Source organism: Ictidomys tridecemlineatus, chromosome 2 (assembly GCF_052094955.1).
Source record: "Ictidomys tridecemlineatus isolate mIctTri1 chromosome 2, mIctTri1.hap1, whole genome shotgun sequence".
Lineage (NCBI taxonomy): Eukaryota > Metazoa > Chordata > Mammalia > Rodentia > Sciuridae > Ictidomys > Ictidomys tridecemlineatus.
The window spans coordinates 6311595-6338702 of NC_135478.1; the positions used below are offsets into that span (position 1 = coordinate 6311595).

Consider the following 27108-nt stretch of genomic DNA (forward strand, 5'->3'; position numbering starts at 1 on the left):
AGAAGACACAGGTATGGAGCCCACAGGACTTGGAACAACTAAAGGATTGGAGATACAGGCTCATTATTCTGATTATGGGACCTGGAGGGTCACTGCAGAAGCTGACAGCTAGTAGTAATATTGATCCATGTTATCATAATCTCTAAAGACTTCCGATATTAGCAGTAGAAGAAGAAGAGAACATGGATATCTACAAAAGTTTTGGGACTCTATCTCTACTCCAGAGATAGTTCATGCATACAATTCATACCACTCCTTTCTTTTATTTTTTTTTCAAGACTCATCTTTTTATTTTGTTTTTTTATTGTGGCAAAACATACAGAGCCAAATATACCACCATTGAAACTACTTAGTTGCATTTGTCCGTTGGCATTAATTATATTCACATACTTGTGTAATCATGGCTATCGTCCATCTCCAAAAATGTTTCATCCTCTGGATTCACAGGTTTGTACACATTTTAAAAATGAATTTAGAAAGAAAGGACATTTTCCCTACCATAACTTGTGAATCTGAAATGATGCCTAAAATATCCAGAGATTGTGAGCTGGAGAAACATCACAGGAGCTGGTTCTGGGGACTTTGCATACATTCTCAGTCATTCCTTCCTAACTTTTCTCCCTTATACATGGTCCATAAAGGTCCAAGTTTTTTTAAACAGGTATTCCTGAGATTTCCACCTTGACTTAAGATAGATATGGCATGAGAAAAATATCCCTAAGATGAAAGAAAAAAAATAAATGCAAATATAATACCAGCAAAATGTAGGACTATGTTTTGGTGACAGTGTCACAAAACAGACAAATGGGCTAACATTCACACAGCAGTGCATTATTCACAAGGGTGAAAAGATGTAAGTCACTCCAATGCCCATGAATGGATATACACATAAACTCCAACATACCAAACTACAATAGACTATTTCAGCCATAGAGAGGAGCAAGTGGATTTTTACCAACAAACCAGCCAAAAGACAGGAGGGAAAAAAGAAGTAAGGAATAAATGAAGGAGAAAAGGAAAGAAAGAATAAATGGAAATAAGGAATGTTCATAAAATAATAAAAAATCAGAGTTACCGAAGGCATCTTATCAGTAAGAATCATATGAACAAACCCACATTAAAAATTAGATTTCAAATTTCAGGTTGAAAATTGAAGCATTGCTCTAATGAACAGTAGGATACCAGAGTCAGTGAGGGCTCTGTGTCAGGTCCAGTATTTTGTCCAACCCAGTCTTCCTTTGGAAAATGTATGAATGAGAGCAAATATCTCAAAGTGTTTTCAAAATTAAATCAGGTCATACAGATAAAGTGACCAGCACAGTCATGATATGATGAGCACTTTGCTTTGATGATTTGTACCTTTTTTTTTGCTCCAGATAAAGTAAAACAAAATACAAAACAATAAATTAAGTGAAAGAACACGAACATTCTACCAACGATTTTTTTTTTTTTTTTAGGAAACCATGCCAACATGTGATAGACTTAAGTCAAGTTGGAAATCTCAGAAGTACCTGTGAGAAACCTTTAAAAACTTGGACCTTTATGGACCATGCATGAGGGGAAAAAGTTAGGAAAGAATTACTGAGTGTGTATGTAAAGCCGTAGATGGTTTAAGGATAGTAGACAACAAGTACATCTCTGGGGAGAAAAAGAACCAAGATCTAAAATCCACAGTATTTGTTTTGGGGAACCCAACGCTCAGTTCTGAGCTGAGTGATCCATCAGGAACAAGACACTGCTCTTTCTACGAGTTTCCGAAGGGCCCCCTTCATATCTTTGTTCCTCAGACTATAGATGAAGGGGTTCAGCATGGGGGTGACCACAGAATACATCACTGAGGTGATCATGGTTCCCTGAGAAGATTGGGTCACGGCAGAACTGAGGTAAACCCCAAGTGCTGTTCCGTAGAACAGGGTGACCACACAGAGGTGGGACCCACAGGTGGAGAATGCTTTGTACTTGCTCACAGAGGAGGACATCTTCATTAAGGAGGAGATAATCCGAAAATAAGAGAAGAGGATCCCAGTGACAGGGAACACACCCAGCAGAGCGGTGGCCATGTAAAGAAAGACTTTATTGACGAGGGTGTCAGAGCTGGCCACCCTGAGAAGCTGAGTCACTTCACAGAAGAAATGTGGGATTTCAGTGCCCATGGAGAAGGTCAGTCGATTCAACAGCAGAATATGAATCAGAGAGAACCAGAACATGATGATCCAAGACATCAGAACCAGGAGGACACAGAACCAGAGGTTCATGATGACTGCATAGTTCAAGGGGTGGCAGATGGCCACAAAGCGGTCATAGGCCATTACAGTCAGTAGGAAATTATCCATTCCAATAAAGGTATTAAAAAAATATGCCTGAGTAAGGCACTCTATGTAGGAAATGTCATTTTTGTCCTGTGCCTGGAAGTTCACTTTGGGGACTGTGGTGGAGATGAAGCAGATATCAATGAAGGACAGGTTGGAGAGGAAGAAGTACATGGGGGTGTGGAGGTGGGGGTCAGAGGAGATGGTCAGGATGATGAGCAGGTTCCCGAGCACTGTGACCAGGTACATGGACAGGAACAGTCCAAAGAGGATGGGTTGCAGGTCTGGATCCTCTGAGAGGCCCAGGAGGAAGAATTGGAATAGGCTTGTATGGTTTTTTGTTTCCATAAAGCCAGTGTATCTTCTGGAAAAAGAGAAAAGCAAGTTCAATGAACAGTCAACTGAAACCTCAGTTAGCTCTCACTTTATAATATCATCCTAGGGTGTTGGCCTTCATTCTTTATTTATTTCTGTCAGTGAGTGTGATTTATTCAGTTCAGTGGCACCCATTTCTCTTTCAAAGCATATAATCATTCATAGGGTATCACTAAGTTGCTCATGGCCTTGTTAAATTGCTGAGACTGTGGTCATTGCTATTTCCTTATTTGTTATATTTTAAATGCCCTGGTGCTGAGTAGGAGTCTGAGTAAATGAGAGTTGTCATTATTATTACCAGTGTTATTTAAGAACTCCTTTAAGATATTTTGAACATATAAATATCTCAATATGATGTGATTTAGAAATGGGATTGATTCCTGAGTCCAGAGTTTGTAGAATAGAGATTTGCCCCTCATTGTACTATCTTTGTGACCTTGAAGGTGTTATTTAAGGTCACAGTACCATTCTCCACAGCAGGAGCAGTGAGCATTCACTGCGTGGGAGGATTGAAATGTGAAATTGAATGAGATGATGTGATTTTCTACTGTGGCCCCGGTGACACACCCAGGGTGTTTAATATATGTGTTCTTCTATTCTGAGTAGGACAACCTACTCAGAAGCCTGGATGTTGAACCGAGAGAGGAAGACGGGGTCACAGTTAATAAGAGGACTTAGGAACAAAAACCATTTTCAGAGGAGAGAGAAGGATCTATGTTGGTTCTGTCAGTTGGTGAGCTTGGTGCAGGAGGGGCTTGGAGGAGCCATGTGATGAAGACAGGGCAATGGCAAGGAGGGACAGAGTGTGTGGGGCCCACAGTGGGGCTTCCTGTGCTCGTCCTTCATGACCTCACACCAGTGAACTCATGTTGATTGGTGAGTCTGAGACTGTGATAGTTTTGTCTCATCATTTGTCTCTCCAGTGACTTACACAGTGGCTGTCACATTGTAGGGTGGAACAAATGCAATCTTGGAAGTACAATAAATATGGAGAGCAGAATGTTTTCTATAACACAAAAGAGAAATTGTCCAACTAATCATATGCCTGGATACGGGCACGAAATTGGAGAGTAATGGTGAATTAAAGAACATGCATTCAAATCTATTTTTTCAGGTTTTAAAAATAGCTCTTGTTTTTTTTAAAGTTAATGTGTGCATTACAGGAAAAATAAAAACACAAGCCAAAGAACAAAGTCCTCCAGTCACAAGCAGCTTACTTGGATCTGTCCCTCTAGGTCGTGCATATACATACTCAATGTCCCATTCTGTGTGATTGAGATCGTAGTTTGTATCATGTTTTCCCACACATTATGAATGTTTTTGATAATCAAGAATACACTACACCATCTCAATTTGTTTATCCTTTCTTGGGGACAAAAATTTCACCTTCCTCTTCTCCCTCTTCACCATTCCAGTGACTACAACAGGCCCCTAGAGGACATATTGGCAGAGTTACAACTAAAACAATGCATTTTCTGAATGCTCAATTTCAAATGAGACAGAGCAACAGAATACACCAAGGTTATTTCATTACTAGATTTCTGCTTCTAAAATATTAGCCAGAATGGATGTCCCCAATGACTTAAAGTATTCCTATAGGACCGCTGGAAGATGCACACCCATCGGTGGCTCACATCACAATGTAAATCATTGTGTGCTTCCTGGTGCCCCTCTGCTGCTGGTCTGATGAGCAAATCCTGGCACACACTGCCCAGAGCTAAAATAATTCCATGTCCAAGATGCATCTTTTCTTTCAATTATAACAAAAAGATATTCACAAATTGGCTAACTCACTAGCTCTAATTTTTGTGATTCATTGTCACCTCAGAACATCTAGATAGCATAGATGGTGTGAAATAAAGCATGAAATTTGTGCACAATAAACACAAGTACTTTACCAAAAATGCACATACAGATCTATGGTTATAATCTAAACCTATCTTCCAGATGTGGAGATACTAGCAAAGAGCACTTCCCCTCACCCTTCCTCTTCTCCCTCTTCACCATTCCAGTGTCTACATTCAGGACTATGCCTAGTTCCAAGAGGTGGATTAACAAAGGTCATTCCCAGAAGACAGTTCTTCCTAAAATTTAAGAAAAGGACATTTATTTAGGGATTATTTTGCTACTTCTAACAAATTTAGGGCATCAGGATTTATCCTTTAATGCCTAGCAATATTAACCAAAATGCACATGTAACAATGGCTAGATGACTTGAACTAATCTAAGGGGCACAGGATGCTTCTCTATGCATACTTTCTCCTTCCCCCACCCACCACCTAGAGAACCTTCAGCACACTCTCCAAGACATCAATTTCAACAATTCCATTCCCCTAAATGGCAAGCATGCCTATGTAGTAACGAAAAATACTTAAAGGGCATTACTTTAATCGTCTTCTTTTACAATGTGTTGTGCACTTTTAAACATTTAGAAATACTGGATGTTTCCAACAAGGACTTAAATTTCCAACTATACATACAGTATCACTGAATAAACCACAAAAACTTACTAAATGAAGGCTACACTTTGAATCAAAACCCTTCTTTTTTTAAAGGGTAGAATTGGATAGTGTCTTCCAAACAGGAACGTTCTGGCCTAGAACCCTTCCTCTTCTAGTGTCTTATTGACCCAGGGGTCAAATCTATTTTAAAACAAAAATACAGAATGAACACGCAAAACTAATTCTGGCAATGGAAGTCAGTTTAAGAAGAACATATTTGTTAATAATCGCTGAACTAGGTCTCTTTGAAGTGAAATCATAACAAAACACAACAAGTAAAATTAATTTGAGAAAATTTAGCAGTCATTACTATGAGTAGCAGCCAGGGCTGAGACTGTTGGTAAAGGAAGAAACCAAGAATAATTCCTTCACCCAGTAAAGAATGGTTATTGTCAAACCACATCCACCAAGACAGGCTACATTATAACACTGTGGCATTTGAAAATTCATGAACAGGCCAAGACATTCTCTTCCAACTTCTACCACTTGATATTTCCCTGAACACTTAATAATGTCGATGATCAGAGAAAAGGAAATTGGACTGACTGTTGAGTGTCAGAAAATATCACATGGGGGATCTTAAGGTGAAACCATGGCTGTCGCATCACAGAACTAATAAGAGCTCTCAGTAAGTCAAAGATGCCAGTAATAAAGGTTAGGGAAAACTAAATCAAATTTAGAGAAAACCAGATAATCCCCCAGGCAATTTAGATCTTCACTGAATCATTCACACATAGATACCTGGATGCCGGGAAATCTGTCAGCAGCCTGCAATTTATAGACAAGAGTGCAGAAGAGCAGGAGAGTCTCCAGAAAAAAAAAAAAAAAAAACTTTCAGGAGAAAAGTTGTAGATTCCCAAGATCAGTAGATGGGGAAACAGAGAAACAGATGGAGGAGACAGGTCTCCATGGAAACTGAAGTGCCTTCAAAGCACAAGGACTTCACAGACTACAGAAATTTGATACAGTCCTATTCTCATTTCAGCGATAAAACATGATACCCACATTCTCTGCATTTTCATCTTACTCTTCCAGCCTGAGTGGAGCACACCAACTCTCTCCAGTCATGTTGCTGCAGTTTCCTCTTCCCAATGTCTGTCTGCAGGAAGCACCCTGGGCTGTCGCTGAGGCTGAGATCACAGAAGTGCAGGTGGGAACCCCAGGAGCATTATTAAATTTTCTGCCATCTTGGAGTTCAAATTCTCAGCGCTCCTCATTAAATAAATTGTTTTATTTTCTTTCATACTCTCCACACTATTCAGCTCTTTTGGGGTACAAAGAAAATGGCGGAGTGGAAAAGTCTCAGCCAGTTTTTTATTTGTGGAGTCGGCGGCAGGGGAACATATTTCCTTCAAGAGAAAAATCCCATTTTTTAAAAACTTTGGTTTGTTTTATAAATCATAAGCTGTTGTCCCCTATGGAAAGGATACTTTCTTTAAGGAACCGGTCTCAGGAAATAGCTCCTGTCCCATGACTCCATTTGACCATCTTTGGGGATCGTAGACATTATTTCACAATGTCATGGGAGAAAAGAATTCCCTTCTTTTTAGTTTTCTTTACCATTTTTATTATTCAAATTTATTTGTCCATTTATTTGTTTACTTAAGTTGGCATATAAAATTGTACACACACATATTCAATGTGATACTTGGAAATATTTTGTGTCATGCATCAGTTGGATCTAAAACATAACTTTTGCATCATCTTATTAGTTAACGTTGTGGTGAGAACACCTAACATTTTTCAATAATACACTGTATCATCACTAACTATAATAGTCACCATGCTGTGCAGTAAATCTCTTGAAATTATTTCTCAAATCTAAATGTGTTTGTGTAATGATGACCAACATTTTCCCAGCACATCCCCAAAGCACCAGCCTGTGGTAACTACTGCTCTGCTCTCTCTAAATCAACTTCTTAAGATCCAACAAATGAACGGGATCCTGTGCTGTTTGTTTTTTTCATGCTGAGCTTCAGTTCACATAATGTCCTTCAAGGTCGTCAGTGACAGGATCTCCTCTTTTTACGCCATGTGGTATTCACTGTGTTTGTACCATGCAGCCAACCATCCTGCCTGTCTCATGCCTCATCATTGCTTTTTCCCTCTAGTAGAGACTGGCATAAGTTCTGACCTGACGGTGATTCTCCATTGATTGGCAAGATCTAGGGGAAATTACATTACCTCCCGTCTCAATTTCCGAATTAGTAACAACAAGCATTGTATCCAAGGTTTTAATTTGTGCGGAAGAAGGTACATAAAGCCCTCCATACAGTGAAACTAGCCTATACCACTTGTTAGCCCGCTATGATTAGTGACTTCCCATTTTTTAATTTTTTTTCTGTGCTTCTCTCTGCTCACTTTGAACGAAGCCTGCGCACAGCTCCTGTCTGGGCATGCGCACCAGCACTACGGCCGCACCCTCTCCAAGTCAATCATTGGGTGAGGGAAAGGGGGAAACTAGACTCGCTTCCACCGGCTGTGTACAATTATGTGGTTAAAACAGCCTAAGGCACAGGTTAAAAGGAGTAGAAAGCTCTGTGCTCTCCTTGGCAAAATCAGAACCTCTCAGGCCCGCCCCGGCTCCACGCTAGAAGGTGAGCCTCGCCATCTGCAGCTAACAGGGGAGGGAGCACACCGCCTAGCCGACTTTTCATTGGCCCAGAGTCACAAAGGCCAGAGGCTTTCCCCCATTCCCCTCGCTGAGTGGTTGAGGCCAAAAATCAACTCCTATGATCATTGGTTGAGCCGGCTGTCAGTCATTCTGCGTCTTTGGCCGGATCTATAAGCGCAGCGTGGTACCCTAATGACGTGATTCCCTTAGGCTGGAGGAGACCTGTGACCTCTGAGAGGCCGCCCCCGAGACGAGGTGAATTGGGACGGGGAGGGAGGCCGGCTCTGAGAGGGCTGGAACATCCAGGCCTGTGCTAGGACCTAGGTTGGGTGGGAAGGCTCTCCGCTTCCACCATGGGGCGCTGGGCCTAGGTGCTTGCGGAAGCAGAGGGAGGCCTGGTCGTGCAGGGAAGGGGCCCAGACTGCCCACTCCCGCCTTTGCCCGGAGCTGCAGCACAAAGCCTCCTTGCTGGCATGGCCATTAAAATTATTATTTTTTAAAATAATTCAAATTAAAATAAAGGAGATGAAAGCCCCCAGCTGATCTCCCAGCCCCAAGTAGACATGTCTGGGAGGCCTGAATCCCACTTCTGCACATTCCCCTACGTGGCAACAGCAGAGAGAGGTAAGGTAACTGTTGAGTTCCTGTGAGGGACCTGGGCAGAGGTTACTCCCACACACTTTTAGAATACTCATTGCTGACAAGACTGGAGTAGTAACCAGGAGAGTGGAGAGAAATAAAGACTTTCCAAGATACACATAAAGGAAAAGTGGATGTCCACATGTAGAAGATTGAAGCCAGATCCCTACTGCTCACCCTGTACAAAAATCTACTTGAAATGGATCAAAGAAATTAATGTGTGAACTGACAATTTGAAAATATTAGAGGAAAATAGGCAAAACAGTTCAAGATATAGACACAAGCAATGATTTCTAGAATAGGACTCCAGGGGCTCAGGAAATAAAAGGCAGAGTTGAAAAAATCAGATTAGATCAAAATAAAAACCTTTTGCACAGCAAGGAAACATCATGATGATGGTCCTACAGAAAGGACCAAAATCTTTGCTAGCTGATCATCTGACAGAGGGTTAATATTCAAAATGTGTATAGAACTTGAAAAACAATACCAAAAGAATAAATAAACCAATTAAAAAGGGGAAATGATCTGAAAAATGCTTCTCAAGAACAGTGCAAATGGCTAATAGATATATGAAAAAATTGCTCAGCATCTTTCTCTCTATGAGAAATCAAATCAGAATTGGCTTTGAGATTCTATCTCACCCAAGTCAGAATGGGATTTATTAATGCAAAAATGAAAACAAACCCACAAATGTTGGTGAGGATGTGGGGAAACAGGAACCCTGGTAGTCTGTTGATGGGAATTTAAATAGTACAACCGCTATAGAAAACAGTATGGAGGTCCTCAAAAGACTACCATGGGATTCCCACTCCTGCATTTTGACCCAAAGAAAAGGAAGTCAGCACACATGCTGTTTTAATCAGCTTTTCATCCCTGTGACAAAATACCTGACATTAAACAACTTAAAGGAAGATAAATTTATTTCAGATCATGGTTTCAGTCCATGGTTGTTAGTTTCCATTGCTTTGGGCCTATGGTGAGGCAGAACATCAAGACTGAAGGAAGTGGCTGGGGAAAGCTCCTCAGATCAAGGTAGCCAAAACCAGAGCAGGGGAGGGATAAATTCTTCACAGGCTTGTGTGCAGAAACCTACTTCCTCCAACTAGGTCCCACTTCTAGTAGTCCATTCAGCTATTAATGGATTTAGTCACTGATGACGAAGGTAGAGTCTTCATGATGCAATCGCTTCCTAAAAGCCCCACCTCTGACTATTGGTGTGTTCAGGACCAAGCCTTCACTATGGAGACTTTGGTGAACAAACCAGAATTCCTATATACCCATGTTTATTGTGGCCCTATTCATAGGAGCCAACATATGGCATTAATGTAGGTGCCCATTAACAAATGAATGGATTGGAAAACAAACACCCCCACCCTCCACTAAACCAAGCCTTATATACATAATGGAGTAGTATTTAGCCATGGAGAAGAATGAAATCATGTCATTTTCAGGAAAATGGATGGAACTGGAGAACATCGTGTTAAGTGAAGTAAAACAGACCTAGAAAGACAAGAATTTCATGTTTTCTCTTATTTGTGGAAATAAAAAACAAACAAAAACCTTGAGAATAGAAGACTCCTATGATCAACTCCTATGATTATTGGCTGGGAAGGGGAAAAGTAGGGAAGGGGAAAAGATGGGAAGACAGTTTAGTTTGGATCTGCCTGGACATGTCAGCTCTGGGCTCATTACATCTGAACTTTTCCTACTTTCATGAAAATAGACATCTAACTTTCTGAAATAAACTATTACTGCAATATGATCCCTCTGTTGCATTACTGGACACATATCCAAGTCAATAAGATGAGCATGTTTAAGAGATGCCTACTCTCCTATGTTCTGCAGCTGAGATATGGAATCAGCCTTAGTGTCCATCAGCATAGGGTGAAAAGAGAAAATATGTATATACACAAAACCAAATACTACCTGGAAAATGGAAACAAAACTTTTTACTTTTCATGACAAAATTTACTTATGATAACTTTATCATAGAAATATGTCATAAGTAAAAATAAATAGAAAGAAATCCTGTCATTGACACAAGATATATGAATCTGGAGAACATTATATTACACCAAGCAGAAAAAGATACCACATGATCTCCCTCATTTTGGGAATTTTTAAGAAGTTGATCTTATAGAAAAAGAGCAGATCAGTAGTTACCAACAGTAAGGGCCATTGGGAGGTGGTGAGCAGAAGTGTCGGTCAAAGAGTGTTCCATGTAAGGGGCCTACTGTGTACCTCAATGACTAAATTAGTGATCATATATTCCATTGTTGAAAAATTTAGAGCTTATATTATGTATCCTCATTAAAAATGATAAGTTCCTCTTATCTGTCAATTTAAGTTGACAAATAACTTTGTAAAGTAAAAAGCTTTAAAGAGAACTAAAAAAAAATAGTCTCTTTTATTTCCATAACATTGTGAGTCCAAAATGATGTCAATAATGTCCAAAGATTGTTCAAAGGAGGCACATCAAAGGAGATGGATCCTGGGACAGATTCTTTGTAGAAAATAACCATTCATTATGGGTTATCTTATGACTTTTAAATCAAATTAAAGCAAAAAAGGATACTTTTTTCTCCCTTGGAGGAAATAAAACCATTTCTCCCTGCCACTGTTCCACAGAAAAATCAATGGAACATTTCTACCCTGCTCTCTTCTTTGCACCCCAAGGGAACCAAATTGTTTGGAGAATAGAAAATAAATAGAACAATTTCTTTAATGAGGAGCTCTGAGAATTCAAACCTGGAAATAGTAGAGAATTTAAATAATGCTCCTGGTGCCCCTCACCTATGTTTCCCTGGTCCCAGCCTTCATGAAGGCTCACATGGGCTTCCTCACAACCAGTGTGGGGAAGGGAAAGCTTCTTCGACCACCACTGGAGATTGGCAGAGTGTCCCTGTAATGCAGGAGGAATAAGAGTACAGAGAGAACGCAGGTACGGGGCTTCACCTCCAGAACAGTGAGAGCAGGCACATCCTTTTCTTTAGTCTAAGGAGGTTAAGCCCTCTCTAGTGATACTGCCGGTTATTGGTGACGAGTTCTGCTCTCTCACATGTTAAGTTTGAACATTAGAGAAGCACACCGAGACAAGCGTATAAAGCAGGGTTTATTTAAAAAGGGTTAACAGACTCCTCCCAGGAGGGAGAAAGGGACCATAGCTGGTATTCTGGTATCCCAAGAAGCAAGGGTGTTTTGATTTTTTATATGTCCTAGGCTTCCTTTATTATCCTGCTCTTTCTCCCTTCCAGCATATGTGACTAGGCCCAGGAAATGCTTGGTGGGATGGCTAAAAGGTGGGAAACAGATGGGCTGGAGGGCCACTGGAAAAGTGATCCAGGCAGGATGGGGTGTAATTAACAACAACCTGTAGGGAAGGACAATCCCTTAGACAGGTTACCTTAGCAACAGGTTGGAGCAGGGCCAGATTATCTTGATAATGGTGGAGGAAGAGCTCTGAAGGCATTAGCATTTCAGTCTCTCTCCAACTTCCCAGACCCAAATTGGCCTCCTTGATGGATCTGACTCCATTTACCTATGTATACTGACTGCCTCTTTTAGTTCTGGCTTCACTAGAGTGCTGTGAATGCACTTGAGTTTCCATTAAGAACTGTATCTTCCGGTTATTCTTCTGTTTCCTTCTCTCACTATTTGCATTCTAGAGCATCTCTCCTGAAAGTGTTATTTCCTCAGTTTCCAACTCTTCTGCACTCTTTTCTATAAATTTAGGCTGCTGTCCAACTTCCTGCATCCAATTATTTGCTAACTATTCACTAAATGTCTACTATGTACAAGATACTGCCTATTTTGTTTCAAGTTTATTGGATTCTTTTTGGAATGCTTAATTATTTTATTGGTATATCTGACTTACCAAGTACACAATAGGGTATTTGATATATCTGTATTGTAGTTTTCATCTTAACTTAAGATACACAAAATATCTACCATCAATACAGTTTTATCTCATATTCAACACTCAGTCTTACTTCCTTTTCTTTTATACAAATCTCTTCAGTTTTTGGAAAGTATTGAGTGATTGAAATTGCAGGAGACTTCCTTGGCATGTTCATGATTTTGACATAATACTGCAATGTTTAATGTAGCATCTCCTCTTGGATGTGGTTTGAAGCAACCATTTTTTATTGGGCTTGAGAACTGTCCTTTTTATCTTCCTTTACAGACAATCTCAGGCCTTAAGCATTGGCTGCCACCCCAACTAATGGCTGTTAAGTTTCCTCAAATCCTTTTCATATATTGTGCTTTTGGTTATAGTTTCACATCACTAACTTAATTTTTTTGTAATGAGTAATGTTGGCAAACTTACTTTTCTTACATTGTCTTCCATTCCCGGAATTGGTTTTACTTGTTGATCCTTAAATAATATGCCTTCATATCTATTTTAAAAGAAATATAAGGATAATTCATAACTCCACCATTTAATTCTGTGCCTATCTTTGGGGATATGAAGTTAAAAAATTTCTCTTTTGGGTCACAGGAGACGTTTTATTTATAATATTTATTATACTTCCAACATTTGCAGTTGCTTAGGACCTGTAAGGTGAGAGGCACCATGTACATCCCTGGAAAGAATCAATAAGACAAAACCATCACAAGCCGCAAAGGAAATAAATCCTGAGAGAGTCTTAAAGGAAGATTACAGAAGCTTCACTGTGGGCTTCATACACTTTGTTCCTCCTGAGTCTTGTCCCCTGCTCTCCAGCATGCTGGCTTCTCCATCCCTTGTGTACCAGCTCACCCACCAACTGGGCAAGTAGACATTCTATTCTCTTCCCTCACTTCCCATGATTAACAACGACTTATCTTTCCTCTCAGTGGAAGCATTCCTATTTCAGAGCAGACATTCTTCCCAGATTAACCTGATCCTCAGTGGATTTTATAAATGCCTCATTCTCTAGACATTTATAGCACTGATTTTTCTGTCATAGAATGTAAATATTTATTTTTAAACCTTAAGTTTATCCTTTTTATCCTGTAGGATAGATAGATTATACAACTTTTGGATATTTGTGATCAAATCCATGAATTACATTTTTTGGCCTTTAGCTGTGATCCCTGTGATACAATAAATTCCCATTCAAGAGCACAGACACATGAACGCCCATTCCCTCACATGCTTTTCTCTCCTGTTGTGGGGCTGGTCCACATGCTTTTGCCTCCTCTTGGAAGAATAACCCAGCAGGTGCTCTCTGAAAGAAGCACCCATAGGGATTGCTGTCAATTAGTAGTGCTCTATGACAGTAGAAGTGTGCAGATAGCTGTTGAGTTTACACCAATAAGAACTTCATCCCAGATGCCTGACCCAGTTTCAGAGAGAGATTGAGAAATGATAGCCATCCACGACAGATCTATTGAGATATGAAGAACAGGAGTTCACATTTATGAAATACCCACTGTATCACAGTAGAAATCACAGTAGAAAAATTGTATCATCTTATTTAATTATGCTTTTCAATCCTACCATGTAGGGAATAATTACTACTTCTGCTATAGAAGTACTGGTAGTTGAGAGAGTTTAAATAGCTTTCTCAAGGTCACAAAGATGATATGAAAGGTGATATGTTGGTGGAGCAAACTTCTGTTACTGAAAATCTGACTCAAAAATCCCATATTGGTGCTGGGGATATAGCTCAGTTGGTAGAGTGCTTGCCTTGCATGCACAAGGCCTTGGGTTCGATCGATGTACCACACACACATAAAAATAAAGAATCCCATATTTATACCATATATATGTATGTACACACATAAGATCTATACCTGTATATATCACCAAAACATAAAGCATGAGTTTTAAATAATATTAATGATAACAATGGCAACTTTATTTTACTGAGAGTACTACTGAGATGAAAAGTGTCTTAAAATCTACAGGAATAAGGGAGCAAAGGAGGGTAATAGGTGGGTATGTATGATCAAAGTGTGTTATAAACAGGTATGTAAAGTGAAACCCATTATTCTGTGTGATTGATTTAAACTAATAAAAATATCTCTAAATTGGTAATAGCAAAACCACATTTTAAGAAAGACAAAAGGCATGGAGAGAAAACTGTCATGTCATTATGGTGTATCCACTCATAAATAAAGGTAGTTGAATTAAATATTCTGTGTTTAAGATGATCATAAAGCTGTAGCATAAAGAAGTATGGAAATTACAAGGAAAACATGTTAGATGTCTTCAATTGTCTAGTCTACAGCATATGAAAAGTTAGCTTACAAACATATATTTAAAAAGAAAATTAAACTCATTAGTCAATGAAAAAAGAGATTTCTGTTAATGCAAAGAAAGCATGGATGTTCAGTGAATGTTGATTTACCTTTTTTTTTGAATTTTTGATTGTAGATGGACAAGTGCCTTTATTTTATTCATTTATTTTTATGTGGTGCTGAGGATTGAATCTAGTGTCTCACGTGTGCCAGGTAAGCACTCTATCACTGAGCTATAGCCCCAGCCCTGTGATTTTACCTTCTGAACCAGAAGACACACTATATACATGGAAGCTGAAAACCACACAGGATTATCACAGTTCCTCCTCCAGGGCTTGTCCGATGACCCTGAATTGCAGCCTGTTCTCTTTGGACTGTTCCTTTTCATGTACCTGGTCACCATCCTGGGGAACCTGCTCATTATCTTGGCCACAAGCACTGACCCCCGCCTCCACACCCCTATGTACTTCTTCCTCTCCACCCTGTCCTTCACTGATGTCTGTTTAATCTGCACCACGGTCCCAAAGATGCTGGTGAACATCCAGGCACAGAACAAGGACATTTCCTACATACAGTGCCTCACTCAGGTGTATTTTTTTCTTCTCTTTCTTGGGATGGATAATTTCCTACTGACTGTGATGGCTTTTGACCGCTTTGTGGCCATCTGCCACCCCCTGAACTACACTATCATCATGAACCCCTGGCTCTGTGTCCTACTGGTTCTCGTGTCTTGGCTCATCATGTTCTGGGTCTCCCTCATTCATGTTCTGCTCTTGAATCAACTGACCTTCTCCACAGGCACTGAAATCCCACATTTTTTCTGTGAAATGTCTCATCTTCTCAAGGTGGCCAGCTCTGACACCCTTGTCAACAACATCTTTCTGTATGTAGTGGCTGCCCTGCTGGGTGTGTTCCCTGTCACTGGGATTCTCTACTCTTACTCTCAGATTGTCTCCTCCTTAATGAGAATGTCCTCCTCTGTGAGCAAGTATAAAGCATTTTCCACCTGTGGATCTCACCTCTGTGTGGTCTCCTTGTTCTATGGAACAGGATTTGGGGTTCACCTCAGTTCTGCTGTGACCCATTCTTCTCAGAGAACCATGATGGCTTCAGTGATGTACACTGTGGTCACCCCCATGCTGAACCCCTTCATCTACAGCCTGAGGAACAGGGATATGAACAGGGCCCTGGGGAGACTCTTCAGCAAAGCAGCTTCTTCTTTTTGATGGATCACTGACCTCAGAGCTAAATGGACATTGTAGTTCCCACGGCAAATGTTGTGAATTTCAATATTGTAGTTGTGTTTCTTCCCTAAAACACGTTTAATTTCTTCTGTTTTACATAACTTTGATTTTGCATATTTTTGTACATATTTCTCTCTAACAACTATCTCAGTAATTTTTTTTTTGAATTTTCTTTCCTGTACACGGCCCATAAAGTTCTACATTATGTGACTTTTCTTGTGTAATTCCTAAGATTTCCAACTTTAAATGAAGAATGTACATCAAAGACTGACATGATTTCCTCAAAATTATTGCTTAAATGTTAAAATCCTTCATCTTAATGTTATTGCATTATTGTTTTACCTGGAAAAAACAGAATGAAAGTTTTCAGAGAAGTGTTTACCATATTAGTACTGTGCTCCTCACTTTATGTGTCTGATTCATTTATCCTGGAAAGATTTCATTCACATATTTCCTCTTAGGCACAAAATGCCTGAAGGGAAGAATTTGAAAATGTGATGCATGAAACTGGATCTTCACTGAGCACACCCTCCTATCTTTGCTATCCCACTTTTTCCTACTTTTTATAATAGCAGTAGTAGATTTTGAACATGGAAGCAGGAGTCTACCTTGGCAGCAGGCTTGTTTATGTGTTCATCATCATATAATGCCTTGTATGCTCTTTGTATATTGAACCACATTGATCCTGATAAGGAAACATTTATAGCAGGAATGAAAGATCTTCAGATGGCTCTGGGGCAATCTTAGGGGGCTTTGGTATTGAACCTGAACCCTCTAGTAGGCTTTTCTGTTTCTCAAGCAGCACAAGCCATAGGAAGAGAGGAGAATGAATTGACCAGAAAGTGGAGGATAAGAGAAGGCAAAGGAATAACAAAATGATGAATATAGGTAACGAGGAGCCAGATGTATAATGATCTAAATACAGTGGGGTCTCCTGTGGAAGAAGCTGATGATCAATCTAGTACTGTTTTGGTAAGACTATGGGAAAAGCTAAAACCTGAAGAATGCTTTTCTTTTCAGTATTGGGGATTTAACCTGTGGCACTTAACCACTGAGCAACATATACTTTATACTTTATTGTTATACTTTATTTAGAAGCAGGGTCTTGCTAAGTTGCTAAGGGCCTCACTAAGTTGCTGAGGCTGGCTTTGAACTCATGGTCCTCCTGCCTCAGCCTCCTGAGCCACGGGCATCACAGGTATGCTCCACTGTGTCTGGCTGAACAGTGGTTTTCTAAGCACTTGAGAATAGAGAAACTAAGACTATGCTTACTGCCCCGATGTGGGAGTATCCTCTTCCCACAATTGCCAACCAGGGAAAAAGTCAAGGTCTTCCAGAGAGCCCAGCTCCAGCCTTATTTGTGCATGCTGTGTTGGGAAAATAGAGGCCATGTATAGAAATAGCAATTTATTGGACAGAATAAATGAGCAAGCCATTTTAGCATTACTAGAGACAGGTACTGAATATTCTTGTATTCATGGGAATCCATCAGGTTTGAGGAGAAAGATGAATACAGGGTAAGTATGGTCAAAGTTATGCATGCATCTTGATGGACAAGACCTGACAATACCTGTGTTTCATTTTATCAATGAAATAATGTTAAAATCTAAGACTTTTCTAGACCTAGAGGAGGCAGCTCAAACAGCAGTGATGCATTTCCAAAGGAAAGGGTGTGCCATCAATACCTTATCACTCGCTCTATATAAAAATTGATGCATAATGGAATAAAGACTTAAAAAACTTTAATCTGGGCAAAGTAATTTCATAAGTAAGACATCAGGTTTAATTTATTAATGTGCCATGAAAAATCTCATGAACCCACACCAGGGCTAGTGCACTATTATTATTTTTATTATCAATATAACCATTAGGTAAGCAACTATTTTGTTTTTCCTTCTTTCTCATTTTGTAAAATATAGTAATTGCATGGGGCAGGTAATTTAAGAATTAATGCACATCTTGGTGCATCTAGTTGTAAAAAAAAAACTCATTTTTTGTTCTAATCTTGTTCTGAACTTATTAGAAGAGATTACTCCAACCTTTTCCTCTGAGTGGCTTCACTATGGAAGAGATTTGCTAAGAACCTAAGGTTCTCTTTCCTAGACCAGCCCTGGTATGCCAAAGCTGTTTCTCCTGAATTGACAACAAAAATAAAGTGCTCAAAATAAACTGAATTGCTGCAGCAGGTATTCCCATTAATTCAAAATAGTACTGGTTGACTGCAAACTTCTGGACCAATATTTTTCTTTAATGCTGAGCACTGGTACCCAAAAGACCAATGGAGGCAAATTTAGAGACTGTCATTAGAATTTCCATTGGCTCAATGCCATCTGCCAACAAATCACTGCAGCTTCAATACAAATATGAATGGTGAAAAGAAAACTTTTGACAAAAACTGAAGAATAGATGAATTGATGAAGAACTGTGGTATATATACACAATGGACACCATGCAGTCATTAAATATAAGATAATCCTGACATTTGCTAGGATGTGGATAAACCTGTAGGACATTTTGAAAAGGAAAATGAGACAGGCATAGAAGGACAAACACTGCATGAGCTGACTCATATGTGGATCTAAAAATGTAGAACTCAGAGAAACAGAGGCAACGGTGACTATAAGAGGCTCTGGGGTGGAGACTAGGGAGCTGTACTGAACAACTTTTCATATTTCTTCTTTTGAGAAGCACCTACTTGGATCTTTTGACCAGTTTCTAATCAAGTTATTCATTTTCATATAATGAATCTTTTTAGTTCTTTATGTTTTAGATATTAACCCCACATAAAATTTATAGTTTGCAAACAATATCTCCTGTTTGATTTCTATTAGTCTTTACTTATTCTTTGCTAGATAGAAGCTTTTGTGTTTGATGTAATCCTACTCATCTATCATTGCTCTCATGGTCAATGCTTTAGAGAGTAAAGATTAAGACTTTTTAGACATTTCCATTGATGTGAAGCAAAACATATAAAAAAAAACCCATTAGGCTTTAGCAACACAGAAACTCTGTCTATGGAACACAAATAGTACTAAGAAGATCAGCAAGCAGGAAGCACACAAAGGGTTGAATTGCCCATGATTCTAGGTATATACCTGAACAAGTTACATATGTGGATCATCTTCATTGAAACATAAGACTTTCTTGTTGCATATTTTTTTTTCTTTAGAAATTCCCTCTATTTAACACTTCAAATGACACAGATAATCCTGATGGAATGAACCACCTTGTTGCTGTTGTGGTTCACTGTGGAATATCCCCAACTGAGGCCACTACATTGCACTAGTAAGAGTTAGGACTTTTGGGTGGTTGCTTGATGGTGACACTGTAGAAACATACAGATGGAATCTACAAGTTTGTACTGATGATCTAAGGAGGTAATACTGAACACACTCTACGTGTTTGGTAGGTATTGAAGCACATTCACTTTTGTGAAAAATTAACATTTATTAAAATTTAGTGTCAGGAAGACAAATATGTCTTGCTTTTCTAATGAAATTTACAATAACATGTATGTGTGTGTAGGGAACAGTTGGTCAAAAATGGACTTTTGTTTCTCAAGGGGAAAGATGTTTTTGTAATTGTAATTTTTCTTTATTTATTTTACATAAAACTAGTAGAGTCTAAGTATTGACTCTGTAAGTAGATTTTAGCATATTTTTTAACTAGTTTTGTGAGGCTAAGTAGTTCTTTTTACTTGTTTCTATTTTTAAGTGAATTTTAAATTCTAAAATCACAAAAATACCTTGAGAAAAATTTCAATGAGAAGAGTTCCTCTGTTCAGGAAGAAATGCTAAATATTTGTGCTTTTATCATAGTTAATAAGTCACCTGTTTTACTCAGATTTAATGTCAGTAGAATAAAAAACTCCAAAATCCCCTATAGTTCTTGAAATGATCAAAGTAACTGTAGTGCAGTGGTGATAGATATACTGTTCTTTCAAATTCTTAAATAATCTAATGTTTCAAGTTGAGTCATACTTAGAAAAAAATCATGTCATCACAGTTTCATTATTTTCAAATGTTATTACTTTACCTTGAAAATAAGATATTTATCATTGCTCCAGCAGCCTGTGTGACATCTAGAAAGCTTTTGATGACTACATTGAGATGAAGTAGATTCTAATCTAACACACAAACTCTTTTTGTACCTTCTGACCATACAAATCTGATTGGAAGACTATTTAGAAAAATCTAAGTTCACAAATGCATTCCACTAGGGTTTTTAAGAAGTTAAATATCTAGTATAAAAGGTCTGTAAACTATTGCAGTTGACATTTCCCATGCATCGGTAAGTGTTCTGACAGCCAAATGTAACCTCCAGAAAACATTGAAAATTATGTCAGAAATAAAAGCAATCAATCATTGGGGTTCTTTATCAAACCTTTCAGGCAGCAATTTCAAAAAACAAATGTTTCCAGTTTTCTAAATTTATTTAGTAAATCTGTTGCCTATATAACAAGAATAATTCTACTGAAAAAAGAAATCAGAGAAGAATTTTCATTCACAATGGCTAAAAAAATGACTTGTGGGGGCCGGGCTGTGGCTCAGAGGTAGAGTGCCTGCCAAGCATGCATGAGGCCCTGGGCTCAGTCCTCAGCACCACATGAAAATAAAAAGTTGAGCTCATGGAAATGGAGAACAGAGCAGTGGCTACCACATGCTGGGGAAGTTGGCAGGTGGTTTGGGGAAATGCTGGTCAAAAGTTTCCCCACAGCCCCATTTAGACAGGAGGATTATGCCCAAGAGATCTCTTGTATGGTATGGCTGCTAGGCCTAGTGACAGTGCAGTGTATAATAGAAAATGTTGAGCTGGCATTAAGTATTCTCACCACAATAAGAACTCACGAGGGAATACAGGTGTTAACTTTTCAAATATAGCCATCATGCAAAACAAAATTCTTCTAAACAGCATATTGCACATAATACATATATATAATTTTATATGTCAATTTAAAGAAATACACAAATAAATTGAAAAACAGAAATGGTAAGAAAATTAAAAAGAAAGGTTTCTTGGGGCTGGGATTATGGCTCAGTGGTAGTGTGCTCGCCTAGCATGCAGGAGGCACTGGGTTCGATTCTCAGCATCACATAAAAATAAAGACAATAATGTCCATCAACAACTAAAAAAATATTAAAGAAAAGAGAAAGTTTTCCTTTTTTTCCCTACCACATTGTGAATTTGAAATGCTGTATACAAGCTCCAAAATTATGAAATGGAGACACCTCATGATATCTCCTTGTAGAAATTCACCTTTCCCTAGGGGACACCTTACTATTTTTAAGTCAAAAGGATGCAAAAAGAGTTTTTTCTTTAATAAAATCAACTCATCCTCTCTTGCCACTGCCTCCAAAGAAACAAAAATGACTGGGAATTTTCCTCTTTGCCATCTCCCTTGTACCCCAAGGGAACTGAATGGTTTGGAGAGTGGGAAGACTATAGAACAATTTATTTAATGAGGAGCTCTGAGAATCCAAACCCTGAGAGAGGAGAAAACTTAATAATGCTCCTGGTGCTCCCCACCTGAACTTCTCTAGTATCTGCCTGACTGAAAACCTAAGTCCGCTTTCTATGGACAGGCTGAAGAGGAGAGAGGCTTCAGAGAGACTCACTGGGGAGATGGTGTGTCCTGGTAAGGCTGGCAGATGAAGAAGGAAAATGGGAGACAGCGGGGATACTGGGCTTTGCCTCTAGAACAATGGAAATGGAAACAGGATTTCATATTTCTTTAGGCTGTGAAGGTGAAATCTCTGTACTTTGTAGGCACTCTAGTCCCCACTGAGATCTTTCTCTTCAGTCTATTTCTCACTCTTTGGAATCTAGATCCCCTCTCCTAAAAGAGTTAATTTCTGGACAATCTCCAACTCCTCCCGAGTCTTTCCTATAGTTCCTGTCAGGTTTCCAGCCTCCCATTATTTATCTGTTAAATGCTATTATGCATGATGTATTGATTATTTTATTCTAAATTTGATTTTTTTATGGTTACATCTCCTGATTATTTGTATTTGCATATTTGACTTACTGATAGATCTCATTATTTCTTCATCTTTATTTATTCATTCATTATTTGTGAGTCTGGAGATCTAACCTAGGAACTCACTCATGCTTAGGCAAGTGCTCTTAGTTCAATATTGCTCAAGTTATCATTTTGCCTTGAGGTAATCAGTAATCTAACATTGGCATAATTGTTTCTGATGTTCAATACTCAGTCCAATATTCTTTTCTTCTATTTATCAATCCCCTTTAATATTTAACAGATGAATTTGGAGGAGATTTTATTGGCATGCTTATGAATTTAACAAAGAGACTGTACATAAGCCAGCATCTCTTGGATGTTGTCTGAAAACAATCATTTTTTATTGGGTTAGGGACTGTGCTTGGTCTCTCATTCACCGCCAGCCTCAGCCCTGGCTGCTACCTATAGTAATGGCAGGAGGATTTTCTCAAATGCATGCATATATCGAGCTTATGTTTATGACTTCACATCATTGAAGTAATTTGTGACAGATTATTTTGTTTTAAACTGGCTTCTGTACCTGAAATCAGCATTACTTTTAGTCCTGTTTTACTGTTTAAAATAGATACGAATACATTTTATTTAACTTCGCTATTTGATTCTGTGTCTATATTCAGGTATATGAGAAATTGGAAGATTTCCCTTTTGTTTTCTGCTAGGCATTTTGATCTTGATATATACCATGAATCTATATTATGTGTTGTGTTTGTTCAGCACCTATCATGTGACAATGCCATTGAAGTCTCTGAACAAGTAATAACCCCAAATTGTCAGAGCCAAAAATGAACACCATCTGAGAGGGTTGTAAAGACCACAGAAGCTCCACAGTGGGCCTTGCACATTCTGTCCCTACTGACCTTCCTGACCCTCATCTCCTGCTCTCCCTCACACTGGCTTCCCTAATCCCTCTAGTACCGGCTCACATCTGAGAGGGTAACTGAACATTCTGTTCTCTCTACCTACAATAGTTCTTCTTTCCTTGTGTCCCCTGTTTAACAATGAATGCTTCTTCCTCTCCTGGCTCAAACATTCCTATTTCAGAGTAAACTCCCAAACCACTTCTACAGGGTAAATTGGTCCCTAGTGTATTTTTTTAAATTTATTTTTTCCTGTTTTGAACTATTGTTCCTCCTTTAGGTATTCCTAATAATGACCTTTTGTGTCATGGAACATAAACACATTTTAAAATTTTAAACTTGCCTTTTGATTTTTCTAGAATGAAAGAATTCATACAATTTTGGAATATTTTAGATCAAATTCATCAATTAAATATTTTGGCCATTAAGTCTATTGATTTTAATATATCGTCTCTCAAGAGCAAGGACACATGAGAATGCACCTCAGACCTGCCTTGGGTTAGACTGTTATGGTGGTGTGATTCCCATCCCTCACCCCCTGATCCATGTGGTCCCTATCCTTTTTCCTCTTAGAACAATTCATCCAGCAGATATTCGCTGAAAGGACCTTTAGAGATCTTCATTAATTGTGCTTTATGGCAGTCAAGAGGGAAAGAGCTGTTGAACTTACAAGAGTGAGAATTCCACCCTTGATTACTACCATAGTTTGAAGGATTTTTGCTAAATGACAGATTTATTGTCATGTTAAATACCGAAGCTGACATTTATGAGATGCCCATTTTAAGTCACAGGAAGGAAACATAGCAGAAATTTAATTACACTGTATAATTAAATTTTACTCTTCAATTTTATCATGTAGTAGACGTACATCTGCTATAGAGGTGAGGTACTTATAATTAAGATCATTTAATAACTTTCTCAAGGTCACAAAGATGGTGTGTTGACAGAGAAAACTCTACTCCTGGAAGGCTGACTTCAGAATCCCATTTTTAAATCACAGCTCTACAGGATCCACTGAGAGATGTATATATCCAAAGAATCACAAAGGAGGGGATTTTACATAATTTTTTGTAGTAACAACAATAGCTATAGTTTACTGAACTGCTCCAAAGCAGAACAGCATTTTTAACCTCACAATTGTGTAATAGCAATAACTTCATATTTAGAGGAAAAAATAAGGCACTCCAAGAGAACTATCACAGCACTATTAAATGCTGAGTCACAGAATAAAGATTGTTGAAATAAAAATCCACAACAAGCATAGATAATATAACAAAAACATGTGAAGGTCTTCAATTCCTATGGTTGGGTCACATTGAGGAAAACATTAGCTCATGTCCGTAGATTTAAAAAGGGAATTGAAAAAAGAGATAGCTAAATCCTGTGACTTGATGATAAAAGAGAATAATTTTGTTAATTTTTATTTATAAAATAATAATTATTAGTGCATATTAATCGTGCAGATTCATAGGTTTGACTGTGACATTTCCTTACATACTTGCATCGTGCATTGACCACATGCACCATCCCTGGTATCCTCTCCCCTCCTGCATGTTCCCCCCTCCTCCCCCTTGCCCTCTTACTCCTTTATTGCTAGGACTTCCTTTATTTTCAGGACTTTTCCTTTTTTTAAGTTCTACACTTGAAAGAAAATATGCAATGCTTGTCTTTCTGTCTAGCTTATTCCATTCTTCTCTGTGGCTGAGTAATTCTCCTTTGTGAGTATGGACCACATTTTCCTTCTCCACTCATCTGTGGATGGACACCTAGTCTGACTTGATAAAGTTCCTACTGTGAATAGAGTTATGATCAATATTAGGTATGCACGCACCTCTTTCGCATGCTGAGTCCAATTTCATTGGCTATACCAGGAGAGGTACAGCTGGATTATGTGGAACTCACATTTTTAGTTTTTTGAGGGACCTCCATTCTCTTTTCCATAGTGGATGTACTGATTTGCATTCCCACCGACAGTGTTTGTAGGTCTTTTCCCCGACAGCCTCACCACCATTTGTTATTTTTATTTTTCTGATAAAACCCATTCTGACTCCAGTGAGATTAGATCTCAGTGAAGTTTTGATTTGCATTTCCCTGAAGACTGTAGATGTTGAGCATTTCTTCATGTATTTATTGGTCTTTTGTAATTCTTTTGAGAAATGTCTGTAGAGTAAGATCCTGTACCCATTTATTGATTGGATCCTTTTTCTTTACTGTTAATTTTTTTTTGTTCTTTATATATCCTGGATTTTAATCCTCTGTCAGATGAATACCTAGCAGATTTGTCTCCATTCTCTGGATGTCTCTTCACTCTATTGTTTCCTTTGCTGTGCAGGTTTTAGTGTAATGTCATTGCATTTGTCAGTACTTGCTTTTGTTTCCTGAACTACTGGAGACCTATTCTGGACAGTATCTTGAACTGTATACCCCTATTTCCCAACGGTTCTTTCAAACTTTTACGACTCAATTTAGTGTCTTGGAATCTAGTTACAATTGTATACATGTGGATATCTACTTTTGATTTCTGGTAATTTAAAGAAAGTCCATGTGATTATACACTTTAAAGGAGAAATGGGCTGCCACATGGTTGAGAAAAATCACACTCACTGGCAGGAGAAACTAAGGATGAAGGATCTCCATCCTAAGGAGAGCTCATAGAGTGCTAATTAACTGGGATTCCAGATGGCTATTCATTGAAACTTACCTTTACCTGCTTCTGTAAGAGATACACCAGCAACATGGAAGCTGAGAACCACACAGTCCTGTCACAGTTCCTCCTCCTGGGCCTCTCAGATGATCCCAAACTGCAGCCCGTCCTCTTTGGGATTTTCCTGTCCATGTACCTGGTCACAGTGCTTGGGAACCTGCTCATCATCCTGGCTGTCAGCTCTGACCCCCACCTCCACACCCCCATGTACTTCTTCCTCTCCAACCTGTCCTTGGCTGACATCTGCTTCATCTCTACCACGGTCCCCAAGATGCTGGTGAACATCCAGGCACACAGCAATGACATCTCCTACACAGAGTGCCTGACTCAAGTGTATTTTTTCCTTATGTTTCTTGGAGTGGATAATTTTCTACTGACGGCGATGGCCTATGACCGCTTTGTGGCCATCTGCCACCCCCTGAACTACACAGTCATCATGAACCCTCGGCTCTGTGTCCTCCTGGTGCTGACATCTTGGCTCATCATGTTCTGGGTCTCCCTGATTCATGTTCTACTGATGAAACGACTGACCTTCTCCACAGGCACTGAAATCCCACATTTCTTCTGTGAAGTGGCTCAGCTTCTCAAGGTGGCCAGCTCTGACACCCTCGTCAATATCATCTTTTTGTATGTGTCAGCTGCTTTGCTGGGCATGATTCCTATGATAGGAATCCTCTTCTCTTACTCTCAGATTGTCTCCTCCTTAATCAGGATTTCCTCCATTGAGAGCAAGTACAAAGCATTCTCCACCTGTGGGTCCCACCTCTGTGTGGTCTTCTTGTTCTATGGAACAGGAGTTGGGGTTTACCTCAGTTCTTCTGTGACCCACTCTTCCCAGGCAAGCTCCGTTGCCTCCGTGATGTACACTGTGGTCACCCCCATGCTGAACCCCTTCATATACAGCCTGAGGAACAAGGATGTGAAGGGGGCCCTGGGGAGTTTCCTCAGCAGAGCAGCCTCTGGTCCTTAAGGAATGACTGACCTGAGAAGTGGAGGGACAGTGTGGCCTGTAGGGCAAATGTTGTGTTTCAATGTCCAGTGCCAGCCTCTGTTTCTTTCCTAAAACATGCATTTGATTTCTTCTATACCCTATGCCTTTGCTTCTGTAGATTTTTGTATACCTCCCTAACAACTCCTTCAGTGTTTTCTTTTTAATTTTCTCCTCTGTATGTAGCCCATAAGATTTCAAGTTTTGTAAGTTTTCTCACAGGCATTTCTAGATTTCCAACTTGACATGAAGAACTTATATCAAATGAAGACATGGTTTCCTGAAAAATTATGGCATGAATATTCTCCACCTTAATGTGATTTTGTTCTTTTTTCTCTGGAATAAATGAAAATCATCAGAACAAAGTGCTACCAGGCTATGCTTGTGACTCTATATTTGTGTATATATTCATTTTGGTGGGGTTTGAGATATTTTCTGTTTTTCTTTCTTCACTTGATTTCTGAAGAGAAGCAACATATTGGATGGACTAAAACAGCAAGCTAAAAATGAGCACACCCTAATGCCCTTGTTTTCCTGCTTTTTGTAGCAGCAGTGACTGAATTTTGAATATGAAGGATACAATCCAGCCTTAAAAGAGCATGTGTTTCTCTGTTACACAGTAATATAATGCCT

At 39.0% G+C, this 27108-nt stretch overlaps 3 protein-coding genes across 3 annotated transcripts; 2 read left to right on the top strand and 1 right to left on the bottom strand.

The window, feature by feature from the left end:
* Nucleotides 1-1517: 1517 nt before the first annotated feature.
* Nucleotides 1518-2657, bottom strand: LOC101960855 (olfactory receptor 7D4). The gene has a single exon (XM_005342148.2). The coding sequence runs from the start codon at nucleotides 2655-2657 to the stop codon at nucleotides 1722-1724; it is 936 nt and encodes a 311-aa protein (XP_005342205.2). The 3' UTR covers nucleotides 1518-1721.
* A 12107-nt stretch (nucleotides 2658-14764) lies between these two features.
* On the top strand, nucleotides 14765-17653 carry LOC101961132 (olfactory receptor 7D4). Its single transcript, XM_005342149.4, has one exon. The coding sequence runs from the start codon at nucleotides 14951-14953 to the stop codon at nucleotides 15887-15889; it is 939 nt and encodes a 312-aa protein (XP_005342206.1). The 5' UTR covers nucleotides 14765-14950; the 3' UTR covers nucleotides 15890-17653.
* Nucleotides 17654-25011: 7358 nt separating this feature from the next.
* On the top strand, nucleotides 25012-26756 carry LOC101961423 (olfactory receptor 7D4). The gene has a single exon (XM_005342150.3). The coding sequence runs from the start codon at nucleotides 25519-25521 to the stop codon at nucleotides 26455-26457; it is 939 nt and encodes a 312-aa protein (XP_005342207.1). The 5' UTR covers nucleotides 25012-25518; the 3' UTR covers nucleotides 26458-26756.
* Nucleotides 26757-27108: the final 352 nt, after the last annotated feature.